Below are 23,888 nucleotides of genomic sequence, written 5' to 3'. Positions count from 1 at the left end.
GGGGGCATGGCAGGAGGCCAGAGCTGGAGGTCAAGGCCTATCCTCAGGAGTTCCCAAATTCCTAATGGCCCCTGGTGGGAAGACACACGGGGTGAGCAGCCAGGTGGGCAGATGACCACACATGCTCATTCCCTTGGGGTCGCAGCATCTGCAGCCCTTGCCCAGGCCCTGCTGTCCATGCCAGGACACGGGCAGTAGCAAAGGCAAGTGGATGCACAGGACACAAGCGCAGACTGCCTAGGCACGAGATACCTGATTCTGTAAGATCAGCCCTGCCAGCCCTGGTGGCCGCAGCCCCACCCCGACAGAGGCACACTTGCCACACTTGCCACACTTGCTCCTACTGGGCCCTACCGGGCAATGAGCAGCTCCACCAGGTGCAGGTGGCCACAGGTGGCTGCGGCATGCAGGGGTGTCCAGCACTCGCTGTCGCGGGCGTTGACATTGGCCCCGGCCTCCAGGAGTTGCTGCACCATCTCCCGGAAGTCATCGATGCAGCTCTGCAAACGCGGCAGCCTGAGCACCAGCTCCGGCCCGTACCCTCCCCCAACCCCCACTCGGCTGACCTGGTGCAGAGCGGTCAGGCCATCCTCATTGGCCAGGTCAGGGCTGACTCCGCTCTCGAGGAACTGGCGGACTACAAGGGGGAGGCGTGGTCAGTCCCGCGCCTCAGGGCCTAGGCTGACTGGGGGGCTGCAGCCAGGGGAGCAGAGGACGAGGAGGACGATGGTACGGGGGGCGCAGGGAGGGCGCCAGAGCCCATGCCCAGGGCTCAGGGGCCGGCACTGGCATCTGTCTGCCTCCAGCCCCCAGCAGGACACACCCCTCTCGAGCCATGGCACCCCAGCCCTCAGCCTTCCAGAACAAACCCCTCCTGTCTGAGAGCAGACCCTGCTGGGCTCCTGACTGCTCCCCGAGCCCTTCCCATGCCTCGTCCAGCCCCCGCACTGGCAGTCGCTCTGTCCCCACGCCCCTTCCCTGGTACCTAGAGCCGTTTCCCCACAGCAGACTCCCTGCCCCTCCGTAGCCTGGACTGGGGGCCTGAGGCACCCCGGCCTGCTCCCCCCAGGGTCTCCCCATGAGCAGAGCTGGTCTCTGCCCTCACTTCTCTTCAGCGGTACTAGCTCGTTCCAGGCTCTCGCCGAAGTCACCTGGGACCTCCTAGCACTCCCCAGCAATGCTCCACAGCAACATGAGGACACACCCTCCTTCCCACACTTCCCTGTGCCCTGGCTTGTGGCACACCCAACCACGCCCTCCATGTCCCCTGCCTCCTGGCCTTCTGCACCCCAGGCTCTGCAGCGGGCGCCCCGGCCCTGGAAGGGGGCAGAAGAGCCCGTAAGAGCCTCTCTGGGAGAGCAGAGGGGCCAAGAGTGTGGAAGGGGCGAGGAGTCTGCCGAAGGCTAAGCCCTGGCCTCCAGCCAGGAGGCAGAGAAGGGGGGAGACCGGGGCCGGCGTGCCCAGGTGGGCGCTACTGGCCTCCTTTCCAGAGGCGGCGGCCAGGACCCTCCTGACGAGAGGTGGAAGATTCCGGGCCACGCCAGCCCAGCAGAGCCACACCCTGGGCACTGCAGGCTCCTTGGAGCCGCACGCCCACAGCAGGGCCCCGCATGCTGCCCTGTCACCGTCACCGGGAGCCCACAGCTGAGGGAGCTGGGCCAGACCCTGGGTCCCCATGAGACGGCCTCACAAGGCGTGCACCAGGCTGGCGGGGGACCAGGGCTGCCAGCAGCGCATGGCCCCAGGGCCAACCACACTCACCCTCCTCCAGGTCATTTCGGGCGGCAGCCTCTAGAAGGGTGACGCTGGCAGGGAAGAGGACCCGCTTCTGCGGCCCGCTGACGGCCGCCTCCCTCCTCGGCCGCTGCCTGTGGCCTTTCCTGCCCTGGGCTTCCTTCTCAGCCTGGGCCCACATCTTCACCTGCTGGGCACGGCGCTTCTGGGCGTGCTTCAGCCGCTCCTGTGTGCTCATTCTGCCCACCATGGGCATCTCTGCCAGGAGCTCCAGGTGCTCGGCCATGGCGGGGGCTGCCGACCAGGGGGGCTGCTCGGGGCACCAGATAGGGGAGCAAGGGGGCCGGGCTGGGCCGGAGGGGTGGGGCAGCTGTCTGGACTGGCGCCCTCCAGGGCATGCCCTCGCAGAGGCTCGGTGCACTCTGCCCCTAGCAAGGCTGTGTCAGGAGGCTCCAGGCGGTGCCCAGACCCAGGCAGAAACACACAGCGTGGGAGGGCAACTGAGCCTGCGTCCCTGGAGCCCCGGCAGCACAGGCAGGGCCCCTCCCAGGGTCAAGGCGCACAGCCTGGGGGAGCGGCTGGCCACCCTGACGACAGAGCCTCAGCTCCCTGACACCGTGCCGAAAGGGAAGGGAGGGCAGGGTGACGGGCAGAGGGCCCTGCTGTCCTAGAAGCGCCGCACCCTCCAGGCCTCAGGAGCCTGGCAGGGGCCTGGGAGCAGCCATGACGGGGCCTTCCCTTCCCCTCCCTCCTCCCGTGTGTCTTCCAGGGTCACTGTCTCAGCCTAATGAGGGGGTGCGGCTGGAGGGCGGGCTCAGGAGAGGCCAGGACAGGGCGTGTGTGTGCTCGGAGCCCTGAGCTCCCAGACCTGGTGGAGCTGAGGCTCTGCGGCCAGACCCGGAGTGCACTGAGCCTGGCAATGTCTTCGGGAGGCCGTGCCCTGCGGAGGAGCCCTGGGTGGGTGACCAGGCGGCTCCTGTTGGCCTGAGAAGGAAGATAAAGCACATCAGGTCAGGCCCCAGGTACGCCCGAGCCGTAGTGAGCGCTGTCCCACAGGGTGCTGAGGGGCTGGGCCAGTGGCCGCCAGCTGAGGCAGGCCTTCCCTCTGGCGCTGATCCCCCAGGGCCCGGCACTGGCCTCAGGAGTTGTTCTCTGCAGCCTCTCAAGGCTCCGGGCTCTGGCCTGGTCCCCAAAGCACTGCTGACCTGCGTGCCCCCAGGCCTCAGGCTTCCCTGCCTCTTGGCCACAGTGGGCCCAGCCGATCTTGACCAACAGCCCAGCTCCTCACCACTCAGCATCTGGGCCTCTTCCTCCCTGGGCTTCCTGACCCGGCTAGTCAATGCCCAGTCGCCCTGGGCTGTAATAAAGGTCTGAACGTGTGACGCAGGCCTAGGTGGCCGGCCTGGCTTGGATCTGTTGGGACAGGCAGACAGCTTGGCTGGGGCATGGCCCCATGGAACCCACTATGACCTGTCCAGCCCAGAGCCCCTGGTGTGCTCGGTGGCATGGTCACAGGACACGCCTCAGGAGGCCCTGGCTGTATTCCGCCCAGAAGGTGCTCGCCCACAGCTCAGCAGGAGTCCCCACTCTCGCCAGGCCGGGCCTTGTGGTCACGCAGACACTGACCCAGCCTCTGTCCAGGCTCGTATTCGGGGCTCTCAGTGAGTGCCTGGCCTTGGAGGATTCCTGGGAGTGAGTGGGCTTGCGGACCAGCAAGGCCCAGGAAAGAATGTTCCCAACAACACTCCCGCACCAGGAAGGCTGTCCCCGGCTGGCCACCACTGCAGACTGCTGGGGTCAGGGCAGACACTCTGTCCAGACTCCCTGCCCAGGCCCCAAGCCCCGCCTTTGCCCTCTGGGCACAGCTTCCCTGGACGGAGACAGGCAGGGGTCCAGATCCTGCACGCACCCCGCCAGCTTCCAGAGCACACCTGGGGGGTGGCTGAGCTCTCAAACCCTCTGCCAGACTCTCCTTCCCTGCTGGCCTCTCACAGCTCCCCTCATGCCCCTCCCTGCCAGAGAGCTAGAACCCCCAAACACAGGCTGCGAAGTGGGACTGACACCCTGCCATCAGTCTCGGGAGCTACCTAGGAAGCTGACCCCAACAGATGAAGGCCAAGGAGGGGCGCAGACTGCCCTCTGCCGGCCAGTCTCCAGCCGCGGGAGGGGGAGGACCCACAGAGCAGGCCGCCCCTAGCTGTCCCACTGCGGGCCAAGGCTCCCGGCAGACCGGGCTCGCAGGGCCCTGGAACCTGCCCTGCTGCTCCACGATGGGCACCAGCATCAGAGCCACTGCCTGACTTGATTAAGTTTAATGAGATTTGGGAGATGCCATCCACCCCACCCTTTTATAGGAGGAAAGGGACCCGGTGACCATGTTCTACAGAAAACAACCTAAAGCAATGACCAGCTCCTCAAATTGAGCACATTCATTCTCTCGTTTTCTCATTCTGAAGGCGTCTGTGACATTCACCACAGAGCAGGACCTGGAGAGCCTTGCTGCCCCCACCTGCGCCCACCGCCCTGCCCTGGCTCCAGTTTGAGGACAGGACACAGGGCTGAGGCTGCACACCTGGCCCCTGACGGCCCCCTACACCCGGGGCCGCACACACAGGTCCTCAGCCCAACTCTGCTGGGCCACCCTCCCGAGGCCCCAGGCTCTCTCCGGCCTCTTTAAGCGGCACGTCTTGCTGGGGGCCACCTGGAAACCGTCTCCATGGGGCCCTGAGCAGCCTGACTACCTCCTCTGAGAGAAAGGAGGTGCCCAAGGCAGCCTCAGGGAGTCCTGGGACCCATTGCAGCCCAGGGCCCAGGACATGGCCCCCCAGTACGAGCCCTGAGCTGTCATGCCCCCAGCCCCCGAACCTGCCCGCTGCCGTCACCAAGTTTCACTCAGCCTTCTCCTCCCAGCCCCAATACCCGAAGTGCCCGCCAGAGCTGAAGACTTGCCCCCCAGCTAAGCCAGGAAGGCCAGGCCAGCTCCATGGAGTGGCTACTACGCCACCCAGGCCGAGGGGACGCTAAGCAGGCCAGCTTCTGCCTCTGTCCACAGACCTGCCCCCAAGTCTCCCTGAAACGTCAAGTGAAAGATCTGGGCGACTCTTTCCAGTCCCTAGCCCTATGCCCAGGCCAGCTGCACGCAAGTGTGGGACTGAGTGGGAGGAGCCTCCTGGGAGGACGGCGGCCGCTGCTCCCCATCCTCTTCGCCAGCACCACTGGGCCTTCCCGAAGATTGTGCCGAGAGCACTGCCGGACCCCTGGCCTTTGGGACAAGCGCCCAGGGCCCAGACCTGGGCCCGGTACAGACAGATCCCTGCCGGCCGTCTCAGCGGCGCCCTCCAAACCGGCCACTGCAGCCCTCCCCCGACGGGTCCGTCATCATCCCCGCTTGGGGGAAACTGAGGCTGCCCCTAAGTGCAGTCCTGTTAAACACCGTGCCAGGCTGCCTCTCGTGCCCGCTCCCCAGCATCGGTGTGAGACTCAGAGAGGAGGGCAAGGGTGTCACCTTCCTCCCAGAGACAGGGGCCTGGCCTTGCTCAGAGACGGGGAGACGAAGGGGCAGGGGGAGCAGGAGGCCCAGCGCCCGCCCACGCTCCCTGGAGGAGATCCCTGTAACTTGCAGTCAAAAGAGCTGGTGTTACTTGTGGCGTCGCTATAATTTCAAAACGTGGGCGACTCCCCAGATGCCGCTCTCTCCAGGAAAAGCACAGCGTGCGCTGCATTCTGCGGACACACAGACACGGCGTCTATGTGCCATGGGTGAGGGGCTCTGACACGTCGGACTGAGGACCCTGGCGTGGCTCTGACTGCCCTGTTTCGGGGGGTGTCTGGGCATGGGGTGGGGACTGCCACATAGAACCCACCGCAGCCAGGCCGCTAGGGACACGCTGAACCTCACCTGAGGGCCGAGCCAGCACCTCTCCCCCCGGCGTGGCTCACCTGCGACAACGGCCGTGCCCACAGCCCGCGAGCCCTCAGGCACGCGTGCCCACAGCGGCTCCTAGGGCAGGCGAAGGTCGGAAGCCGCGGGCACTGTCTGCCCTACGAGGGCACAGCTCGCGGACGGCACCCTCCCGTCGGTCTCCTCAGCCTCGAGCGGCACCTGGAAGGGGCCTCAGTCAGTGTCGGAGGGCGGAGGGGCCAGGCCAGGCGCAGCTCGGTGGGCCAAGGGGTGGACATCTTACTCCACCAGAGACCCTGACGTGAGCGCGGCAGCGGCCCCGACCCCGACCCAGGAGGCAGGACCTGCGCCTCTCGTCGCCCGACGCGCCCTCCTCGCTCCCCTGCGCCGCCTGGCCGGGGGGTGGGGACAGGGACGGGGGGGGGTGCGAGGACAGGCCCTGTCCTCACCAGGGGAGCAAGACATACACCAGTGAGCCAGGTGAGGCCCGAGGTGGGCGGCTCTGTGGCAGCAGCAGGCTCTCCCCGACAAGCCCAGGGAGCAGCCAGTTGGGGGCGGGGGGCCAAGGACGTGAGGGCAGCAGGGACGGCGAGGCCGCTGGGCGGGAGGCCATGGGAAGAGCACATCGGGTGCTGCCGTGGGCACCCTCACCATGGCGACACTGTGCGAGGACAGAGCGGCCATCCCCAGGGTGCACCCACCTGCCCCCCGCAGGCCTGTCGTAGAATACTCCAGAAACTAATTCCAGTCTGCCCCTCGCCGCAGCACCGTTATGACAGAAAACACTGGAAAGGACCTGCGTCTGACCGAACGAGGCCCTGCGGCTGCACAGGACACCTCTGGTGCCCCACCACGGACGGCCACCAAGAAGCGGGGTTTGCTCAGTGACAGGAAGGGACAAAATCCAAGTGTCATGCTACCTTTTATGGAAGAAAGGGATAAATTAAGAATGTGCATCTACACCTATAAAAGAAACAAGAGGAAGATGCACGAGAAGTGACGAAAGGTCATCGCAGCAGAGGCAGGTGAACAGGGGACACGCGCTTTGGGTCATTTCTGATGACTTCTGAGCCCATTGAAGGTCAGCCTCTTCGAAACCACGTGATGTGCTGTTTCGGGAGAGGCGGCATGCACGCCTGCTGGCCGTCCAGGCCGCCTCCTGCCAAGGAGGCCAGCAAGCCTGGGGCCAACAGCACCCACACAAATGAGGGGTGTGATAAGACTGGGCGGTGGGGGCCTCACAGGAGAGACACCGAGGCGTACACGCCCATCCAGCAGGGAACGGACAGGAGAGAGCGAAGTGGTAAGATGAGGCTGACCCGGTACTGTCCAGGGCAAGCCAGGGCCAAGAAGCCTGGAAGTAAGTGTCCAGGAGCCAGTGGTCAGCGGAGGTGAGAGAGGGAGACCAGGTGCAGGGGGAAGGGCCACGTGGGACGCACGGCAGGTGCCGCCTAGAAAAGCCGGGCAGGGCGTCCCCTCTGTCCTCGCACCAAGCCCACTCCAGACACGTCACAGACGTGGCCATGAGAAAGAGTGAAACCAAGGGGCACGAGAAGGGAGCTGGAGGGTCACTTGTGGGAGCCCGGCACAGAGGAGCCTCTCTCAGCTTGACCAAAGTCCAAAACTGAAAAGAAAACGGATAAATCTGATGACGCGAGAGTTTAAAAATGTCTGCACTGTGAAAACAAAACCAAACCGACAAGGTCAGAGACAGGCCTTGTCAGAGTCAGGCGGTCAACTGGGCAAAAACGTTTACAGTAAAGGTGACAGAGTGGTCCTTGGGGCAATGACAACAGGACAAAGGGCAAGACAGCTCACGGGACAAAGGACACAGATACCACTGAAAGCACCCAGACAAACGCTCCCTTCCCTAATAATTAACACATGCAAATTATAAGTAGGATGCACTTGGGCCATGAGCTTGGACAGCACATGTGGCTGGACCAGAGACGCCAGCCGCCAGCCCCAAAGGATGGACGGCCTCAGACCCGACACACCGCCCCCAGACACTGCCCTGCAGGTGTGCCCTGCAGGTGACCTTTCTCAGAGGAAGGCACTCTTTTTGTTCTTTTAAGAGAAAAGGGGTCAGGAGGTAACTTGACTCAGCAGAAGCCCCCATGGGGGGTGCCTGTGGAAGGGGTGTCTTGGGGCCTCCCTCCTCAAAACCTGGGGAGGGGAGGCGGGCCTGAGAGGCTGCACAGAGCAGGGCTCCTGAAACCCGCCCCTGGAGGTGGCTGCACCCTCACCCCGCCCACCCCACATCTAAGTCTGGTCCCTCAAGGCCTCCACTGGCCCTTCCCGCCAGCCTTCTAGGAGGCTGCTTTTTGTCTGCCCACCTCACCCCCTGGAAGTGGGGCACCCACCCCGTCCCTTACTGTGGCTTGAGCCCCCTCTCCCCAGGAGCCCAAGCTGACACGAGCCATGGGCTGCACCCACCATCCAGGCCAGCCCCTGCTGTGGGCATCTCTCCCACCGCTGCATCGGGTCTGAATTCCTGGGGGTCTCACGTTCGCGTGGACCACCCTCCACCTCCCTGCCCCTCAGCCTTGACCTCTTCTTCCTTCCAGTGACCTCGTCCTCTGTCCCAATCACACTCTGAACCCTGTCGCCTCTAGTAGGTCTCCCCCCATCCCGTTCTCTGCCCCTCACCCCTTCCGACCCGCTCCAGCACTCAGGGCCCCCACGCGGTCTCGTCGATCATCGCCTGCCCTCTGGCCCCCACGCATCACGACGGCCCAGATGTGGACACGCCAGCAGAGCTGCTGGTGGGCGGCCGCCATCAGACAAGCATAGGACGCACGACAGCCCTGATGCTCATGGCAGCCGCGCGGCTCTCTTGCCTCCTCCTGGTCCTGACGCCAAGTGCTGAGGGCCTGACAAGACCGAAGCCATCAGCACAGGATGTACCCCTCCCTGAACAAGCCGCCTGCCGCTGAGCCATCCCAGGGTCACTGCGCTCCATCTACCCCACTAGCAGACCCGTGCCCACTCCCACCGCAGGACCCCCTCCCTCCTATGGGCTCCCCATCGGCATGGCGACTGTCCTAACCTCGGGGAACACAGCAAGCGCCGGGTGAGACGGGACCTGTGCTGCCACCACTTCTGTCCCTATCGCACTGAAGGTTCCAGCCAGCACCACTGACAAACGACAAAAAGGAGTCAGGACAGGAAGGGTAGAAAAACTCATGATGTGCAAATGACATGCCGTGTATGACAAACATCCGAGGGACCTTACAGAAAATTATGAGAAAGAGTGATACTGGTGGCTACAAGGTTAGCGTACAAAAACCAACTGCATTTAGGAATTCCAGCAACAGTTAGGGTCACGATGATACGACTCACAGCAAGCATCGCAGTGCCCAAAGCACCAACGTCTGGGAGCAGGTGTCACAAAAGATGGCCAGACCCCTACACAGAGAACCACAAAGTCTCATGAAGGACCTGAGGCCCCAAGCAAAGGGCAGACGCTCCTGGGTCGGGAGACCCAGTCCTGGAATGAAGCCATGCACCCCGAATTCATCCACGACTCAATATGACCCCTACTGAAACTCCAGCAGTTGTATCTGGAACTCATAAACTAATTCCGCATTTTATACGAACTGCACAAGGCCAGGAACAGTGGGGACAACCCTGAACGAAGCGGAGCCCGTACACTCTCAGGTCGCAGTGAGACCCGGAGGGACAGGCTGAGAGATGGGGACAGCCCCACGGCCGTCCAGACCACAGCCAGGAGGACCCTGCCCTGCGGGCCAGTGCCAGAGGCCTGCCGAGCGGCAGTCTTTGTGCTGGCACTGCTGTGTCACACACACACACACACACACACACACACACACACACACACACACACACACGCGCGCGCGCGGAACTTAGAAAAGAAGGAATAGGAGGAAAATTCCTCAACCTGATAAAGGCTATCCCCAAAAACCTGCGGCTAAGTCACGCCTGATAGGGGGAAATGGACACCTCCCCCGGGACTGGGAGCAAGGTCACACTATCCACCGTCACCACCGCTTCCCAGTCCTGTGCCTCAGGTCTCAGCCAGCACGCTAAGGCGAGAAATGACAAGCACAGACGGGAGAGGAAGGTGCAGAGGGAGGGACACAGGAAGGGACACAGAAAGACGTGGAGACCACCCTTGGGAACCCGCACAGGACTGCCGAAATAAATAAGCAAGCACACCCAGCGAGCTCGCAGGTCGCAAGCGCAACACGTCCACACCAACTGTATGGCTCTGCACCTGGCAAATGCAGGTGTCACACAAAATTACTACCGAAAACATGGTATACTTTGGTGCCCCCTTCGACAGGCAGTCTAATCTCCTTCCTCTTGAGTACGAGTTGAACTTACTCATTTCTAACAAACATGAAAAAAGTAGGAATGACGATGCATAACTTCGGGGAGCAGGCCACCAGGGGTGAGGCGGCCTCTTGCTCCTCGCGTCTTGGACAGCTGGCAGTGGAGACCAGCTGCCAGGCTGAGACACTAGCAGTCTCTGCGAAGGCCCACGGGAGCCGCCAAGGCCCCGCGCCCACCGCCACGTGAGCAGGCCCTCCAGCCCCAGTCTAGCCCGCAGATGACGCAGACCTGGCTGATGACCCTAACTGCAACCACAGGGGACCCCGAAGCAGGACAGCCCAGTTCAGCCATGTTTTAATCCTGACCCACAGCAAGTGTGAGATAATAAATGTTTTAAGCCATTCTCTTTTAGCATAATTTGTTACACAGCAATAGACAACACAGAGACCTAAACAGATAGAGAAATATGTATGCCATGTTCTATATTGTTAAAATGCCAATTTTAACAATCCCGATTGGAATCCCACTAAGCCTCTTTGTAGAAATCGACAAGCTAATTCTAAAATTTATATAGAACTGTATAACATCTTGAAGAGCCCAAATGACTTGAAAAAGAGAAACCAAGATGGAGAATTCATAGTACTTGACCTCAAGACATAAAGTTACAGCAATCAAATCTGTGTGATGTTAGCGTAAGATCAATGAATAAAACAGACTCCAGAAGCAGATGCACACGCACGCCATTGGCTGATCTCCCACAGGGCGCTAAGGTGACACAAAGAGGAAGGACGGTCTTCGAGACATGGTGCTGGGACGACCGGGCCCCACACAGAAGACGACGGTCCTTCACCACGAGAAAAACCGGCAAACCAGACTTCACACTACTGAAGTCCCTGGAGGACTTCACCCGCTGCAGGAGACACCAGTGGAAACTCAGAGGCCAGCACAGACTGAGTACACCACGAGACGCCCACCCGAATCCGCGAGGAGAGGAACTCTCAAAAGTTGGTAAGACAAACAAGCCATTTTTTAAGGGTGAAAGATCTGAATATACACTTCACAAAGAAGATACACAAATGGCCAGTAAAATAAGCCCAGGAAAAGACACTCCACACCATGCGCCGTTAGAGAAATGCAAATTAAAGCCGCTGTGAGCCACCACTCCACACCCACGAAAAAGGCTAAACTTTTAAAAGGATGACAACTCCGAATTAAAGAGAATATGCAGCAGCTGGGCATGTGAAATGAATGTAGAGCCATTTTGGAAAGTAGTTTGGCACTTTCTCGTGACGTTAACCACACTTCAATCTACCATCCCCACCCGAGAGTAATAAAGCACAAGTCCACACATAGACTCGGGTCCCTGAGTGTTCAGAGTGGCTTTCTTTATTCACGATGGTCCCAACGGGAAAGAACCGAAATGCCCCCAACAGGTGTGTGCGTAGGCTAGCTGGCAGGACACCCACACACTGGAATACCAAACCACACAGGAAAGAGAGCCACCCCTGAATTTCCAGAATGCTGTCCAGTGAAAGCGGTCAGACACAAAAGTGTTCACGTGATCTCACTCAAGTGAAACTCTGAGACACTGAATCTACAGAATCAGAAAGCAGACAAGGGTGCCCGGGGCCAGGTGAAGGGAGGACTGACTGGGTGCAGAGGGAACTTTCGGGGCGACACAGAGGCTCTACATCTGACTCTGGTGTTTACCAGGATGTGCACATCTATCAAAATCCACCAAACTATACACTTAAAATACGGATGCTGTATCTCGATAACGTAAACAACAAAAGTATACAATTCCAAAGTTTTGCCCTGGCCTCCAAACCGTGCATGGCCGAGCCTGCTTCCGTGCCATCTCCCCCCAGCGTCCCGCCCAACTGCCCACTCAGCGGCCTCCTGCTCCGGGGGACCCTCCGCAACCAGCTGGTGGGGGCATCGGTCAGTCCCTGCCCTCCTCTCGGTCCCCTCGCCTGCCAGTGCGGTGGTACCAGCGCTTCCCTTTCAGGCTCTCGCGAGGCTTCAAGGGGTTAGACACAGGGCATCTCTGGCGTCTGGCACAGGGGTCGGTCAGCGGACTATGGCCTGCCGTCTGCTTTCGTGTGGCCCATGAGCAAATAATGGCTTTCATGTGTTTTAATTATTGAGGGAAAAATGGATGAACTCTTGTGACACATAAAAATGACATGAAATTCAAATGTCGGAACAGAGCGTTCACTTACAGACTGCCCGTGGGTGCCTGTCCACAAAACGGCAGAGCTATGTGGCTACGACAGGGACCACATGGCCTACAGAGCCTGATGTTCACTTGTGGCCCTTCACAGGATGTGTGTGGCCCTGCCCCCTGCCCCGCCACTCCCACCTGGCATGTGCTGTTCCTTCTGTGCAGAAAGCTCTCCCACCAGCTCTCAGGACAGCAAGCTGCCCTTTGTAATGCTGGTCACAATTTAAATGTGACCTCCTAGGGGGTCTTTTGTAGTCACCCTGCCACTCTCCATCTCTCCACCCTATTTTAATGTTTGACACACCATGTGTCCTGAGAGCTGGGCCCAGAGTCTGACTTGCAAGAGGCAGTCAGTAACTGGGGGCCTGGGGGGGTCCCACAAGGTGACACAGGAGACTGAGCTGGTGGCTGAGCTGCTCCGATGGAAAGGTTGTCAGGGCTGGGCTCAGCACTGAGATGCAGCACGGGCCATGGTGACACATCCACTGCCCACCCACCTGCAGCTTCACCCAAAGGAAACACAGGAGGCCCAGCAGTGACTGGCGAGGCTCTGCACAAGGCCAACCCTGCATCTGGTCCTGGAGTCTCCCTGGAGGTCACCTGCATGCACGCCATCCTCACCTCCTTCCAAAACAGGAGCAGGTCCTAGGAACTTATAGTGTATGTCACACAAAATCAGTGAAGCAGCAGGAGCGAGATGGAAGAATGGCTGAGGTCACAGGAATCCGGCACAGCAAGAAGGGCTGAACGGGGCAGGACTCGAGCCCCTTCGAGACCTTTTGTGGAAGCACCACCCGGCTGTCCACCTCCGCCTTGCAGCCAGTCACCCCACCTGAGGCCAGCGCTCTGGCTCTCTGCTCCACGCCGTCCAAGCTGACCCCAATCCCTTCGGCTCCTTCATAGCAGGACTTCTGCGGCCCCACCGCCCATGCCCTCCTCTGCCCGCACCCATCTGTCCAGTCTGTGTTTGTTACGGCTGCCAAGGAAAGAAAAAGCCCAGAATCCAATCCCACCGTCAGGCCTCATGGCACCGGCGGCAGCCGAGCGTCGTCCTCCTCAGGTCACCCCCCGCCTCCCGCAGATGTCTGCAGAGCCACACTTCCCCATGCTCTGGCCCCGTTCTCCACTGACACCACAGAGCCTGGGGTGGGGGGGGGATTTGCTCTCTCCCTTCCACCACCCACAGGGTTCAGTGTGGGAGTACACGGCACACGCATGGAGCAGTGACCGCTGGGGTCAGGGGGCAGAAGCGGGGCTAGTGCAAAGACCGGCGCACGTGACCCCGAAGTCAGTGAGAAAGGGCTCAGAGGAGAGAACGAGAGTCAGATTGTATTTCAGGTCACGCTCTCTGGCTGAGGTGAGAAGGATGAAGGAACAGGCCTGATGGGGCCAAGAAGACAGGCCGGGGGCAGCTGCTGCAGCCTGGCTGTCTGGCTGAAGGAGGGGCGGGAAAGCCGGGGCCAGGGGTTTTAAGAGCCTGGAACTGCCACCCAGACGTCTTGCTCTGGTTACCAGGCAGACTGTGACAGAGGCACAGCGTGCTGGGTCACCGAGGGTTTGCCTGAGACGCAGGTTCCCAAAGTGCACACAGTGGGACCCAGTGGGAGCAGAGGTGCAGAAACCCCTGGAACGCAGAGCCCAATGTTGAGCCCACAGACATAAGAGCCCCCTTCCTAGGTGCCAGCCAGCTAGGCACACCCCAGGCCGGTGAGGGATGAGTCCGGGACCGGCCAGTGGAGAGCCAGGCAAGGAGCCGCTGCGGACAGGCGTCAGGAGGGAAGCGAGGCCTGCTAGTGCTTCTCTTCCCCATGCCGGCTCTGAGCAAGGGCTTGGGGGAGCGGGGCAGGCAGCTGACCGTCCAAGGCCACACTCTTCCATCACAAGAGGGGCAAGGAGCCGACCTCTGCACAGGCGCCTCCAAGCAGCTATCAGCCCCTGAGGACACCGGGCCCCGGTCTGGGGCCCCTTGGTGCCCTCTAGAGTAGACTACGTGGCAGAGCTCGGCATGAGGCTTCTTCACACTTCCCTCGGAGAAACCCAACCTCGCAGGGAGGCTGTGGGGGCGCACGTGCCCAGGAAGGCTTGCTGCTGGGCCAAGACAGACATTAAGAGTACTGGGGTGCCCCCACGGCCAGCTGCACCCCAACTTAAAGGCCCAAGGAGAAAAGGCAGGCTCAGGCTTTGGAGAGGGCTGGTCTTTGGAATGCCTCCGAACACGCCTCCCCTCTGCAGCCCTGGGGAGTAATCCCAGGGTCGCCGCAGCCTTTGGCCAGGGCAGCAGGAGTCCAAACCTCCCAAGGGAACGCCCTGCACAGCACAGGGCCGGGCATGCAACACCTCACTTAGTACTTCTCATCCGGACCCCCATCTGTGAGGTGCCCAGGACCCCCACACTACAAGTGAGGTCGCTGGGCGCCTGAAAGTTTAAGAGACTTTCCAGAGAGGCTCCAGGTTCTCCTCCAACTCGCCTCCACAGCCCAGGCCAAGCCTGAACGTCCTGCCAAAAAGTAGATAATCCTGGTGCTTCCGCCTGACCCATAAGCTGCAAGAATGCAAACCATGCCACACCGGGAAAGGCCCTTCCTTCTGCTGGCCTTCCGGTCGGTCACTTCTAAAGCCAGTCCTGTAGAGACTTCTGCTCTGGCCTCCCTGTGCCGGCCACTTACGTCTCCTGAGGACACCCCACCTGGGCCCCGCCTCCGCCCCCTCAGCTGGTCTCTGAGTCCACTTTTTCCCTCTCTCAGTTCAGCTCGGCCTCCTCGCTCCCCGCTCTTCGGGGCCCGGCCTCAAGTCTGAGCCTCACCTTCCGCCTCGTGCAGTCGATCGGATCCGGTCCACCGGTCAGTCAGCTCGGCGCTCCTCCGGGCGCCGCAGGGGTGCCATGGCAACGCTACACTTCCGGCCCGCGCGGCCCAGAGCCGGAAGCCGCGGCGCCCGGTGGGAGCCGGGGGCGGGATCGCGCGGTCCGGGGGCGGGGCCTGCACAGAGCGACTGCCGTACCTTGCGAACCTCGCTGTGGAAGGGACGTCCTTGGCGTGGAAGGGGCGCAGGTGGGGCGGGAAGGGCAAGTAGTCAAACGGCTCCCAGGAGGGCGGTCATCTGTGCTGGACATTAAGGAAGGGCGGGCGTTCACCCGACAAAGCAGAGGCAGCCCGGGCCGAGGGAACAGCATGCGCAAAGGTGGAAGGACCCAGTGCCCTAGAGCAATGGGAAGCAGTTGAGGTGATGGTTTAGTAGGGCTGAGAGTGGGGGTTGGGGGAGTGTGGTCAGAGATGAGTAGTCACACACAAGGAGTCTTGAACGCCAAACCAAGGAGCTGGGCTTTATCCCGGAAGCAAGGGAAGGCCAGTGTGGGAGAAGGGGTGACTTAAGACATGTAGGAGAAAGAGACCTCTTTGCTGACAGAGCGGAGCTAGGAGGCCATAGGTAGTGACAGCCTGGTGAGACACAAGAACCCCTTCAACCAGAGCCCTAGGAATGGAAAAAAGTTGAGCAGGTGACAGGAGTTCAGAGGAAACCAGGTGACGTCCAAGGGAGAGTTGGAGATAGTGGAGGGAACAGCGTGGTATCCATCTCCGCCCCAGGCTTCCTCCTCCAGTGCATCCATCATTCATCGCTTTCGTGGGTGCCTCAGCATAAGCTGGACACCCACTGTGTGCTGCAGATTTTCAGCTCTTTAAGGAAAAAGTGGGGGAAGGGGGCTGCACGAGAAAAGCTGAATTCTTGGAGTAAAGCGATATAAAGTGTGTCTCTGCTCCCCCGACCTCCCTCAGGTCAGGGGGCCCTGGTACCAACACCACCCACCACTGCAAGTGCCTGGGCCTGATTCCCCTTGCCTGGTATATACGGGGGAGTACCTGGGCTTCCAAGCAGGGTACAGAGCACAGGCGCTGAGTGACTTGAGGAGCAGAGCCACAGACCAGATAGCCAGGGAGGAGGTGAGGGGACAGAAGAGGGTCTGGGAGTTAGGAGGACTGGTAAGTCTCTGGGCAGCTGCCAGACACATTTTTTCTAGGACCACACCTTAGGGTCAGGTCCCATCCCTGCTAAAGCCCTCAGAGGCTGTGAGCAGGCCCAAGCACAGGGTGCTGGACCCTCAGGCTTCCCCTACCTGAGCCTCCACTCCCTCTCCTAGAGTGTCCCCATCCACTTAGGCCAGCCTCCACCAGTCTGAGGAACACCTTCCTCCTTCTAGACTAAGCCACAGAGCCCTGTGGCTGCCTGGTGAGCCCTTCCTGTGTACCCACACAACACCTGCACTCTCTTCCACCCAGGGTGGAGCCAGGTGGTCCTTGAAGGCTCTCCTGGGGGCACTGCCTGAGTGCCCCTGAGGAATGAGAGCCCGCAGGTCCAGTTCACCCAGGGCCAGTTAGTTAGGTGCACAGTTAAATAATCAGGGCAGTCAGCTCCCAGGAACCACTGATGATAGACACCAAGAGGGGAGGAAGGTGGCCTCCGGGGCCTGGGGAACTCACAGAGGCCCAGGAGCAGCCCCTGGGGAAATCACTTGAGTCAACTGTGTACCTTCTTTGTTCCTGAATTTTCCTCCAGGAAGCCCTCCCAGAGCACCACTCAGATCTTTCTAGCTGCTTGACCTTGAACTCTGAGTAGGCCCCACCCATCCTTGGCAGCTTGGCTAGTACAAATCACTTTCCAGTCTGTTAAATGGGAGTCTATGACTGAGCCCAGACAGACTGATAAAGTAACTGTGGGTCATGGGCTCCTTCCAGGGGCTTTTCCTTCCAGCTTGTAGGGGGTGCCGAAGGCAGCCCAGGGGTGAGAAATGAGGCCTGGGTGGCCGCCTGCAACCCCCACTGGAATCTTCCCTGCCCCTCCCTTCCAGATTAACCGAAACCTGCTAATTGTGGCAGCCCTCTGCATGCTCCCCTCCCCCACTGCTGTATTCCACCCTCCCTTTGCCTCCCCTCCCCCTTCCATCCGAATGATAAAGGGCCCGGCCCGCCTGCCCCCACCCGGCCTCAGGCCCTGGCCCTGGCCCTGCCTCATCACACTGCCCCATTGCCCTGCGCCCTCCACTGGGCCAGGCCGCTTGCCCACGTTGAGGGCCTCCACTTAATGGGGCCCTGCAGCACCCCGCGCCTGGTGCTCCCGGGGGCAGACTCGCCCTCCCAGCCACCCAAGAGGAGGAAAAAGAGATACCTGCGGCATGACAAGCCCCCCTACACCTACTTGGCCATGATCGCCCTGGTGATCCAGGCTGCACCTTCCCGCAGGCTGAAGCTGGCCCAGGTGAGAGGATCAGACCTTCCCCCAGACCCGTCCCCCACCTATTCCCAGGCTCAGGTTCCGGCCTCACCCCCACCTGGCCCTACCCAGCTATATCTATGCCAGTACGGCCGGTCCTGGCCTGGGCACCCCGGGACAGAGCAGAGGTACTCATGCAGGACCCTTCCCGGTAGCCCTCTTCTCTTTCGGGCTCAGAGGTATTGGGGGAGCAGGCAGGCGCGCACCGAGCCCGGCTGTGGGGGAGGGGCGGCGCTGCCCCCATCCGCGCCCAGGCTCACGGTGCCTGCCGGCCTCCCTGTGGTTTCAGATCATCCGTCAGGTCCAGGCCGTGTTCCCCTTCTTCAGGGACGACTACGAGGGCTGGAAGGACTCCATCCGCCACAACCTCTCCTCCAACCGATGCTTCCGCAAGGTGGGGCTGGGCGAGGGTCGGAGCCGGAGCTGGAGCCGGGGGCGGGGGCGGAAATTCTGAGTATCCAGGTTCGCGGCCCCACTAAGTTTGCCCCCCCAACCAGGTGCCCAAGGATCCTACGAAGCCCAAGGCCAAGGGCAACTTCTGGGCTGTCGACGTGAGCCTAATTCCCGCCGAGGCGCTGCGGCTGCAGAACACGGCCCTATGCCGGCGCTGGCAAAGCCGGGGAGCACGAGGGGCCTTCGCCAAGGACCTGAGCCCCTATGTGCTGCATGGCCGGCCCTACCGACCGCCCAGGCCGCCCAGCGAAGGCTTCAGCATAAAGTCTCTGCTGGGGGATCCAGTGGAGGGCACACCACAGAGCAGTCCAGGCCGGGTGGGTTCCTTGACAAGTAAGGAGGAGGTGGTGTCCACACCGCCCCTGCCCTCTGAGAGGCCTCTGTGGCCCCTCTGCCCTCTCCCCGGGACCATGAGAGCAGAGGGGGAGACTTCTCAGGGGGGATCCAGCAGGCCTTCACCTCTCTCCCCTGAGCCCAGAGCCTGGCCCCTCCACTTACTGCAGGGTACCCCAGACCCTGGAGGACTATCCAGTGGGGGTCACGGGGCCTCACTTTGGGGGCAGCTACCCACCTCCTACTTGCCCATCTATACCCCCAATGTGGTAATGCCTTTGGCCCCACTACCACCCACCTCCTGCCCCCAGTGCCCACCCTCAGCCAGCCCAGCCTACTGGGGGATGGCCCCTGAAACCCACAGCCCCCCAGGACTGCTCTGGGATCTGGATGCCCTCTTCCAGGGCGTGCCACCCAACAAGAGCATCTATGATGTGTGGGTTAGCCACCCCCGGGAACTGACTGCTCCCACCCCAGGCTGGCTCCTCTCCTGGTACAGCTTGTGAGGACGACACAGGCCACTTTCCTCTCCCACCCTCTCCTGTCACCATGAGTTTGTTGAGGGAGAACCAAGGCCAAGAGGACCAAGAGGTGTCTGTGGCCACAGCACCCTTGAAACACCAGGCACCAGCCATGCTGAGAGTCCGCAACGTTTATTAGCCTACCCCACAAAGGGCTGCTGTCCAGGTGGGCACCACCCTGGCCCTGAGGGTCAGTCATGCCTCTCCTACCCTGGAGGCAAGGCTGGGAGGAGCAGGCTCCACTTAGAGTAGCCCTTCCTGTCCCCTTCCTGGTCCCACCTTCTCTGGCCCTCTGTCTACCCATCCATCCATCACCATCTGTCACCTCCCCTCCCCTGGCTCTGGGCTGGGGGAGGGAAAACCTCATGGCTGCTCCAGCCAGAAGTCCGAGCCTCCCTCAGCTGTCTCGGAAGGAGGTAGCACCTTTTTGGGGAAAGGGCATAGGGAACGAGTACCATACCTGGTTCGGTGGTGGTAGTGGGGAAGAGTACAGTAAAGGAACGGACGACATTTTAATGCCAAGTCTGATTTTTGGTGGCGGGGGGTGGTGACTGGGCAGCTCTGGGATCCCCTGCTGTGCTGTGATAACAGCAAATGGTGATAAGGAGAGAGCCGAGGGCCTGGCCCAGGGGGCAGGCAATTGTTCCCCCTGGCGGAGCACTCTTCCTCGCAGTGTGTGTGGGGGTAGCGGGGCGGGTAATGAGCCCCAGAGGTCAAAGAGGTTGTGGGTGTTCAAGGATTTTGTTGCCTCTGCCGGCAGAGGCGCCACCCCAGATTCCTTGGGCAGGACTAAGAGGGCAGGTCCTCTGGCGGGGCGAGGGCCGAGCTGGAGCCGCTGTCAGGGCCGGGGCTTGGCGGGCTGCCTGGGGACGGTGTGGGGGTACAGGGGGTCCCGGTGAGTGGTGTATCGGTGCTGAGGGAGGAGGGCGTCCCGGAACGCGGGGCCCTACGGCGCTGGGCCGGCCCCAACTCCACTTGGCCCACTCGCTCGGCGAACTTGAGTGAGCACACGGTCTCGCCGAGGTCCTCAGGCCGCGTGGAGATCTGCGGGGAAGTGGTGCTGGTGGACCGCGCGAGTGGGTGGTGCCTGGCATGCAAAACACCCTCCCGGGCCCCGCCCCCGCCGCGGCGCTCACCTGCAGCAGTAGCACCGCGGTGGCGCCAGGGCCGAGCGCGGGCTGCAGCAGGCGCGTGAGCTGCGAATCGCGGAAGGGCACGTGTGGTCGGCGGGCTCGCAGCGCGGCCATTACGCCTCCCAGTGCCAGCAGCGAGCGGTTGATGGTCCGGGCCTCCCGCAGACGCTGGGCGCTGTCAGGGTCTCCCCGCGCCGAGCAGACCGCCCCCGCCTTCCAGGCACGCTCGGATCCAGCCAGGTCCACCAGGTGCAGCGTGCCTGCAGGGGCGAGCGAACCCACGTGGAGGGGGCGCCAGTCTCCCGCGTGGCGAGGCCCCCTGCAGGGCATGGCGCAGGCCGTGGTACCTGCGGTGCCTGAGCCGCGCAGAGGGGACGCCGCGCGCAGCGTCAGCGTGACCAGTGCGTGTGAGCGCGAGCTGTGCTGGTTCATGGCGGTGGCGGCGGTAGCCCGGTTGCTCCTCCCCAAGCTCAGCATCTGGAGGGTGCGGCCACAAGGCTGTCCTGCTGCAAGGCGCTGTCCCAGGGTTCACACCCGCGGGCGCAAGCACGGGGCGGGGCCTTGGAGGAATGCACGGCCCACTGGGCAGCCTTACCTGGTGCAGCGTCTCCAGGTCGGGCACGTCCCAGTAGGTGAGGCCAGCCACCTGGATTCCTCCCTGGCTTGCTGGGCCCTGCCTCACAGCCAGACGCTCGGGAGGCCCTGGGGCTAGGAGGTCCCTGGTGAGAAAGGGGAAGGCTTGGTTCCCGGTTCTTGGGGGAGGGGGTGGAAGGGCCAGGGGCCAGAGAGGGCTGGCAGGAGGCAGCCCTGGCACAGCCCTGACCTGACAGCCTCGTTGTAGATCTCCACCATGCTGAGCGTCACACGGTGCTGCCCTCCTGTCCTCATCTCCCGGAACAGTGACTGCAGTGCCCTAGGAGCTATGCCAGGGTCCTCAGGTGGGCCCTGGGGACGGTGTGGGGTGCCACATCGGGCTCACATCCCAGTCCCTGGACCCAGGAGCCACCCAGAGCCCCACCTTCCCACCTCCATGCTGTAGGTCTTCCCGGTCCCCGTCTGACCATAGGTGAAAATGCAGACACTGTAGCCTCGGAGACAGGACAGCACAGTGGGCTCCAGCTCCCTGAAGACCTAGGGATATGGGGGGAGGCTCCTGAGCCCCGGGCCTGGGCAAAGTGTGAGTCAAGCTGATTCCCCTGGGAGGATGGCCCTGGGGGAGCTCGCTGGAAGGCAGAGAAGGCTCCCTGGAGATGGTAGCACGTGCAAGAATTTGCCAGGCAAAGAAGAGAAGTACGACAGGAAGTGGGAGCAGGCGATGGCCAGTATTGGAGTCCTGATGGGACCACTTGGGGCCCAGGGGAGCAGCAGTCAAGAGCCCAGACTGCCAGGTTCAAACCCCAGGGTATGACTGGAGGCAAGTCATTTTTCCATGCATGTGTGGTGAGCACCACAGTGACATCTGTCATGAAGGTTGAAGAGCACCCTGTGTCAAAGGGATGAGCCCAGAAAGGCCCTGTGCGGAGGGTGTGGGGGACGGTGGCCCCCAGGATTGCTGGAACCTGGGCCCTGGAAGGGTGCAGGGAGGCTGCTGAGAGGGAGAGGGGTCTGGGGCTTGTGTCTTGTTGGCAACTGGACACCAACAGCGTCCTTTAGAGCAATGACATGGCCAGCTTCCATGCCCAGAAGGTGGGTAGTGACTGAGTGGGCTGTCACTTGTGCATGAAGTGAGGGCAAAATTGCTAATGAAGTCACTAAGATTCCATAACTGGAAGGAAGCACTGGGGATGACCGGTGCCATCGCAGAGATACGAGACTCATGTGCGGGGCTGCGTGGTAAATGCCTCCCTCAGGCTCCTTTACTCAGACATGTAGAATGGAGGGCCCTGTCCAGGGCTGTGGCCCCAGGGTAGTACACGGTGGAGAATAGCTGTGGTGCCGCAGAGTTTGGAGGGACCCCTGGCCACCCACCGGGTGATCATCACACCATGGTCCCTTGAAGCCAGCAGGGCTCTGAGTCTGCCGGCTCTGCCCGATACCTGGCCCCTCCCAGGTATGCGCCTGTTTCCTGAGCTATGGCAGCTCTTGTGGCAAAGTCTGTGTGTCACAGAGCGAGTGCGAAACAGGGTGGTGGGGGGCTGGGTTGGACAGTAGGGTGGGGTCTGCTCCAGCACCCCCTCTGCCACCAAGCAAGGGAGGGGGTGCCTGCCCTCCCAGCTGGCCGACTGTAGACAGCAGGCTGTGAGTGGGCAGCCAGTGAAGCTGGGGTGAAGGAGGTCCCAGCACTCCCCACCACAGCAGCACCCCAGCCGCGCTCCACGGCCAGCTCTGCCTGAGCAGCGATCGTCACCTCAGACAGGTTCGTTTTCCCAGTTTCCCAGCAAAAAATTATTTGTGGAAGTGTTAACCTTCCTGTCTAAGCCAGCAGATGTTTCCCCTGGGCCTGCAGAGCTTGGTGAGGGGACAAAGGGAAAGCCCTGGAAGGAAAGGAGGTGCCCAGCTCCACTGCCAGACCTGCCTCCCAGACCTCCTCTTCCCTTACTGGAATTTAGCCAGGACACGGAAGGGGACCAGAGCCCTGGGGGTCCCAGGAACTCCAAGAGACGATCAACACAGCTATAAGGGTAGAGCATCACCTCCTCCTGGCTAGCATCTGGAGGAAAGACCCAGTCCAGGCGGAAGCGGTGCTGGTGCCCTCGATAGCAGGTGGTGACAGTGCCGCCCGGGCCGGGCTCCGAGCTCACCAGGCTGGAGGGTGTCCCTGGCCTCAGCCGACACAGCACACGGATATTTCCTGGGGTGGCGATCAGGTCAGTAGACTGCCTGCCGGGCCCGGAAGCAAGGAGAGGGCCCCCTTCCCCAGGCCTGCCCGTACCACCCTGCGCTCCCCAAGCCAGCCATACCCTTGAGCTCCAGCAGCCGCCCTGGGCATCCACTTGGGGGCCCCTGCTGCTCCTGGGGGAGCTGCGTTCCAGCTCCACTGGCTGACAGTGCCCCCAGGGCCCAGGATACCTGGGGGAGCAGGGATATGAGGAAAGTACTGGATGGACAGCCAAGGAGCTGGGGCGGGGTAGGGTGCAGAGGGCAATATGCAGCCACCACATGGCCACCAGCTGTAGTAACCCACAACTGTTGGCAGCTTTGGGCCCTGGGGGCATCATTCATTGGGCCAAGGATGGGGCCCAAGAATCCAGAGGACTGTGGGCAAGGACACCATGTCTTCTCTGGGCTCTTAACAGGCCTGAAAAAGTCACTGTCACCCCAGTTTACACAGGACAAAGAACGAGACCCAGAAGTAAAATCCCAGCCCGGGTCACAGAAATTTTCCCAGTTCCAGAGCCTACAGCCTCCATTGCAGCAGGCAACTCCCTGCAGCTGGGAAGGGAAGGGGAGTGACTGGATTGCCCAGAGAGCATGCGCCAGAGGGAGCAGGGGTCCTGACCTGGCCCCGGGCCTCGCTCAGTGAACCCTGACAGCTCTGGGTAAAGGTGCTGACCAGGCCTCGGAGGTCCCCACAGCCCCGACGCAGGCTGGCCATGTGTGCCCGAAGTCCTGGTGGGGCAGGGTGTTGTGAGGGCACGCCAAACCCCGTGGCCTCCCCGGAAGCCCCCAGCCCCAGGTCTTACCTGCCAGCTGCCCGTGCACCTGCCGCAGCTCCCTTCGGCAGTTCTGCTCAGTTTCCTGCTGGAGCTGCCGGAGGGCCCCCCGAAGGCCCTGCAGCTGCACCTCCTGCACCCCCAGCTGCCCCACCCACCCCACCCATCACTGAGGACACAGGCACTTACCAGGCCCCGCCTCAGACGCCCCCCTCCCAGTGCCTCCGTCTTCCCAGCCCCTGGGCCCAGTGCCCACCTGGACTCGGAGAGCTTCTGTGGTGTCCTGGGCCTCTTGAAGCTGGCCCTGGAGCGCCACCAGTGCCTCTGCCTCCTCCTACAGGAGGGGCAGGGACCACGTGAGGTATGGACCCCAGAGGGACCTCGGGGAGGGGCACTGTAGCAGTCCCCTTCCACAGATATGGAAATCAGGTGCAG

General features: G+C 61.8%; 3 protein-coding genes across 10 annotated transcripts in view; 1 reads left to right on the top strand and 2 right to left on the bottom strand.

Moving 5' to 3' along the window:
- The window catches only part of PPP1R16A (protein phosphatase 1 regulatory subunit 16A), a 17,929-nt gene extending 2,895 nt beyond the window's left edge, over positions 1-15,034 (bottom strand). The window contains exons 1-5 of one of the 4 annotated variants that reach the window (XM_025047618.1): positions 14,959-15,032; positions 5,674-5,836; positions 3,023-5,457; positions 1,762-2,718; positions 355-637 (exon numbers count right to left, since the gene is read on the bottom strand). In XM_025047618.1, the coding sequence (XP_024903386.1) occupies positions 355-637; positions 1,762-2,020 (542 nt within the window). In that variant the 5' untranslated portion in view covers positions 2,021-2,718; positions 3,023-5,457; positions 5,674-5,836; positions 14,959-15,032. Of the gene's footprint in view, positions 1-354; positions 638-1,761; positions 2,719-3,022; positions 5,458-5,673; positions 5,837-14,958 lie in introns of all 4 variants that reach the window. The other 3 variants (XM_006912997.2, XM_025047616.1, XM_025047617.1) reach the window with 3 other exon arrangements.
- A 58-nt stretch (positions 15,035-15,092) lies between these two features.
- Positions 15,093-19,237, top strand: FOXH1 (forkhead box H1). 2 transcript variants are annotated; one of them, XM_015590251.2, is made up of 4 exons: positions 15,093-15,377; positions 16,707-17,405; positions 17,710-17,814; positions 17,918-19,237. In XM_015590251.2, exons 2-4 carry the CDS (start codon positions 17,232-17,234, stop codon positions 18,710-18,712), a joined length of 1,074 nt encoding a protein of 357 aa, XP_015445737.1. In that variant the 5' UTR covers positions 15,093-15,377; positions 16,707-17,231; the 3' UTR covers positions 18,713-19,237. The 2 variants fall into 2 exon arrangements, with proteins under 2 accessions (XP_015445737.1, XP_006913055.1); XM_006912993.3 differs by having other exon boundaries at positions 15,093-17,405.
- The window catches only part of KIFC2 (kinesin family member C2), a 7,292-nt gene continuing 2,247 nt past the window's right edge, over positions 18,844-23,888 (bottom strand). Inside the window, exons 8-18 of one of the 4 annotated variants that reach the window (XM_006912994.3) lie at positions 23,710-23,787; positions 23,484-23,598; positions 23,300-23,409; positions 22,761-22,869; positions 22,494-22,651; positions 20,887-20,991; positions 20,684-20,805; positions 20,456-20,579; positions 20,208-20,337; positions 19,864-20,120; positions 18,844-19,771 (exon numbers count right to left, since the gene is read on the bottom strand). In XM_006912994.3, the coding sequence (XP_006913056.1) occupies positions 19,517-19,771; positions 19,864-20,120; positions 20,208-20,337; positions 20,456-20,579; positions 20,684-20,805; positions 20,887-20,991; positions 22,494-22,651; positions 22,761-22,869; positions 23,300-23,409; positions 23,484-23,598; positions 23,710-23,787 (1,563 nt within the window). In that variant the 3' untranslated portion in view covers positions 18,844-19,516. Of the gene's footprint in view, positions 19,788-19,863; positions 20,121-20,207; positions 20,338-20,455; positions 20,580-20,683; positions 20,806-20,886; positions 20,992-22,493; positions 22,652-22,760; positions 22,870-23,299; positions 23,410-23,483; positions 23,599-23,709; positions 23,788-23,888 lie in introns of all 4 variants that reach the window. The other 3 variants (XM_015590249.2, XM_015590250.2, XM_025047637.1) reach the window with 3 other exon arrangements.

This window comes from Pteropus alecto, unplaced genomic scaffold, assembly GCF_000325575.1.
Source record: "Pteropus alecto unplaced genomic scaffold, ASM32557v1 scaffold105, whole genome shotgun sequence".
Lineage (NCBI taxonomy): Eukaryota > Metazoa > Chordata > Mammalia > Chiroptera > Pteropodidae > Pteropus > Pteropus alecto.
Note: the sequence above shows the minus strand (reverse complement) of the source record. Positions and strands in the feature narration are given on the sequence as shown.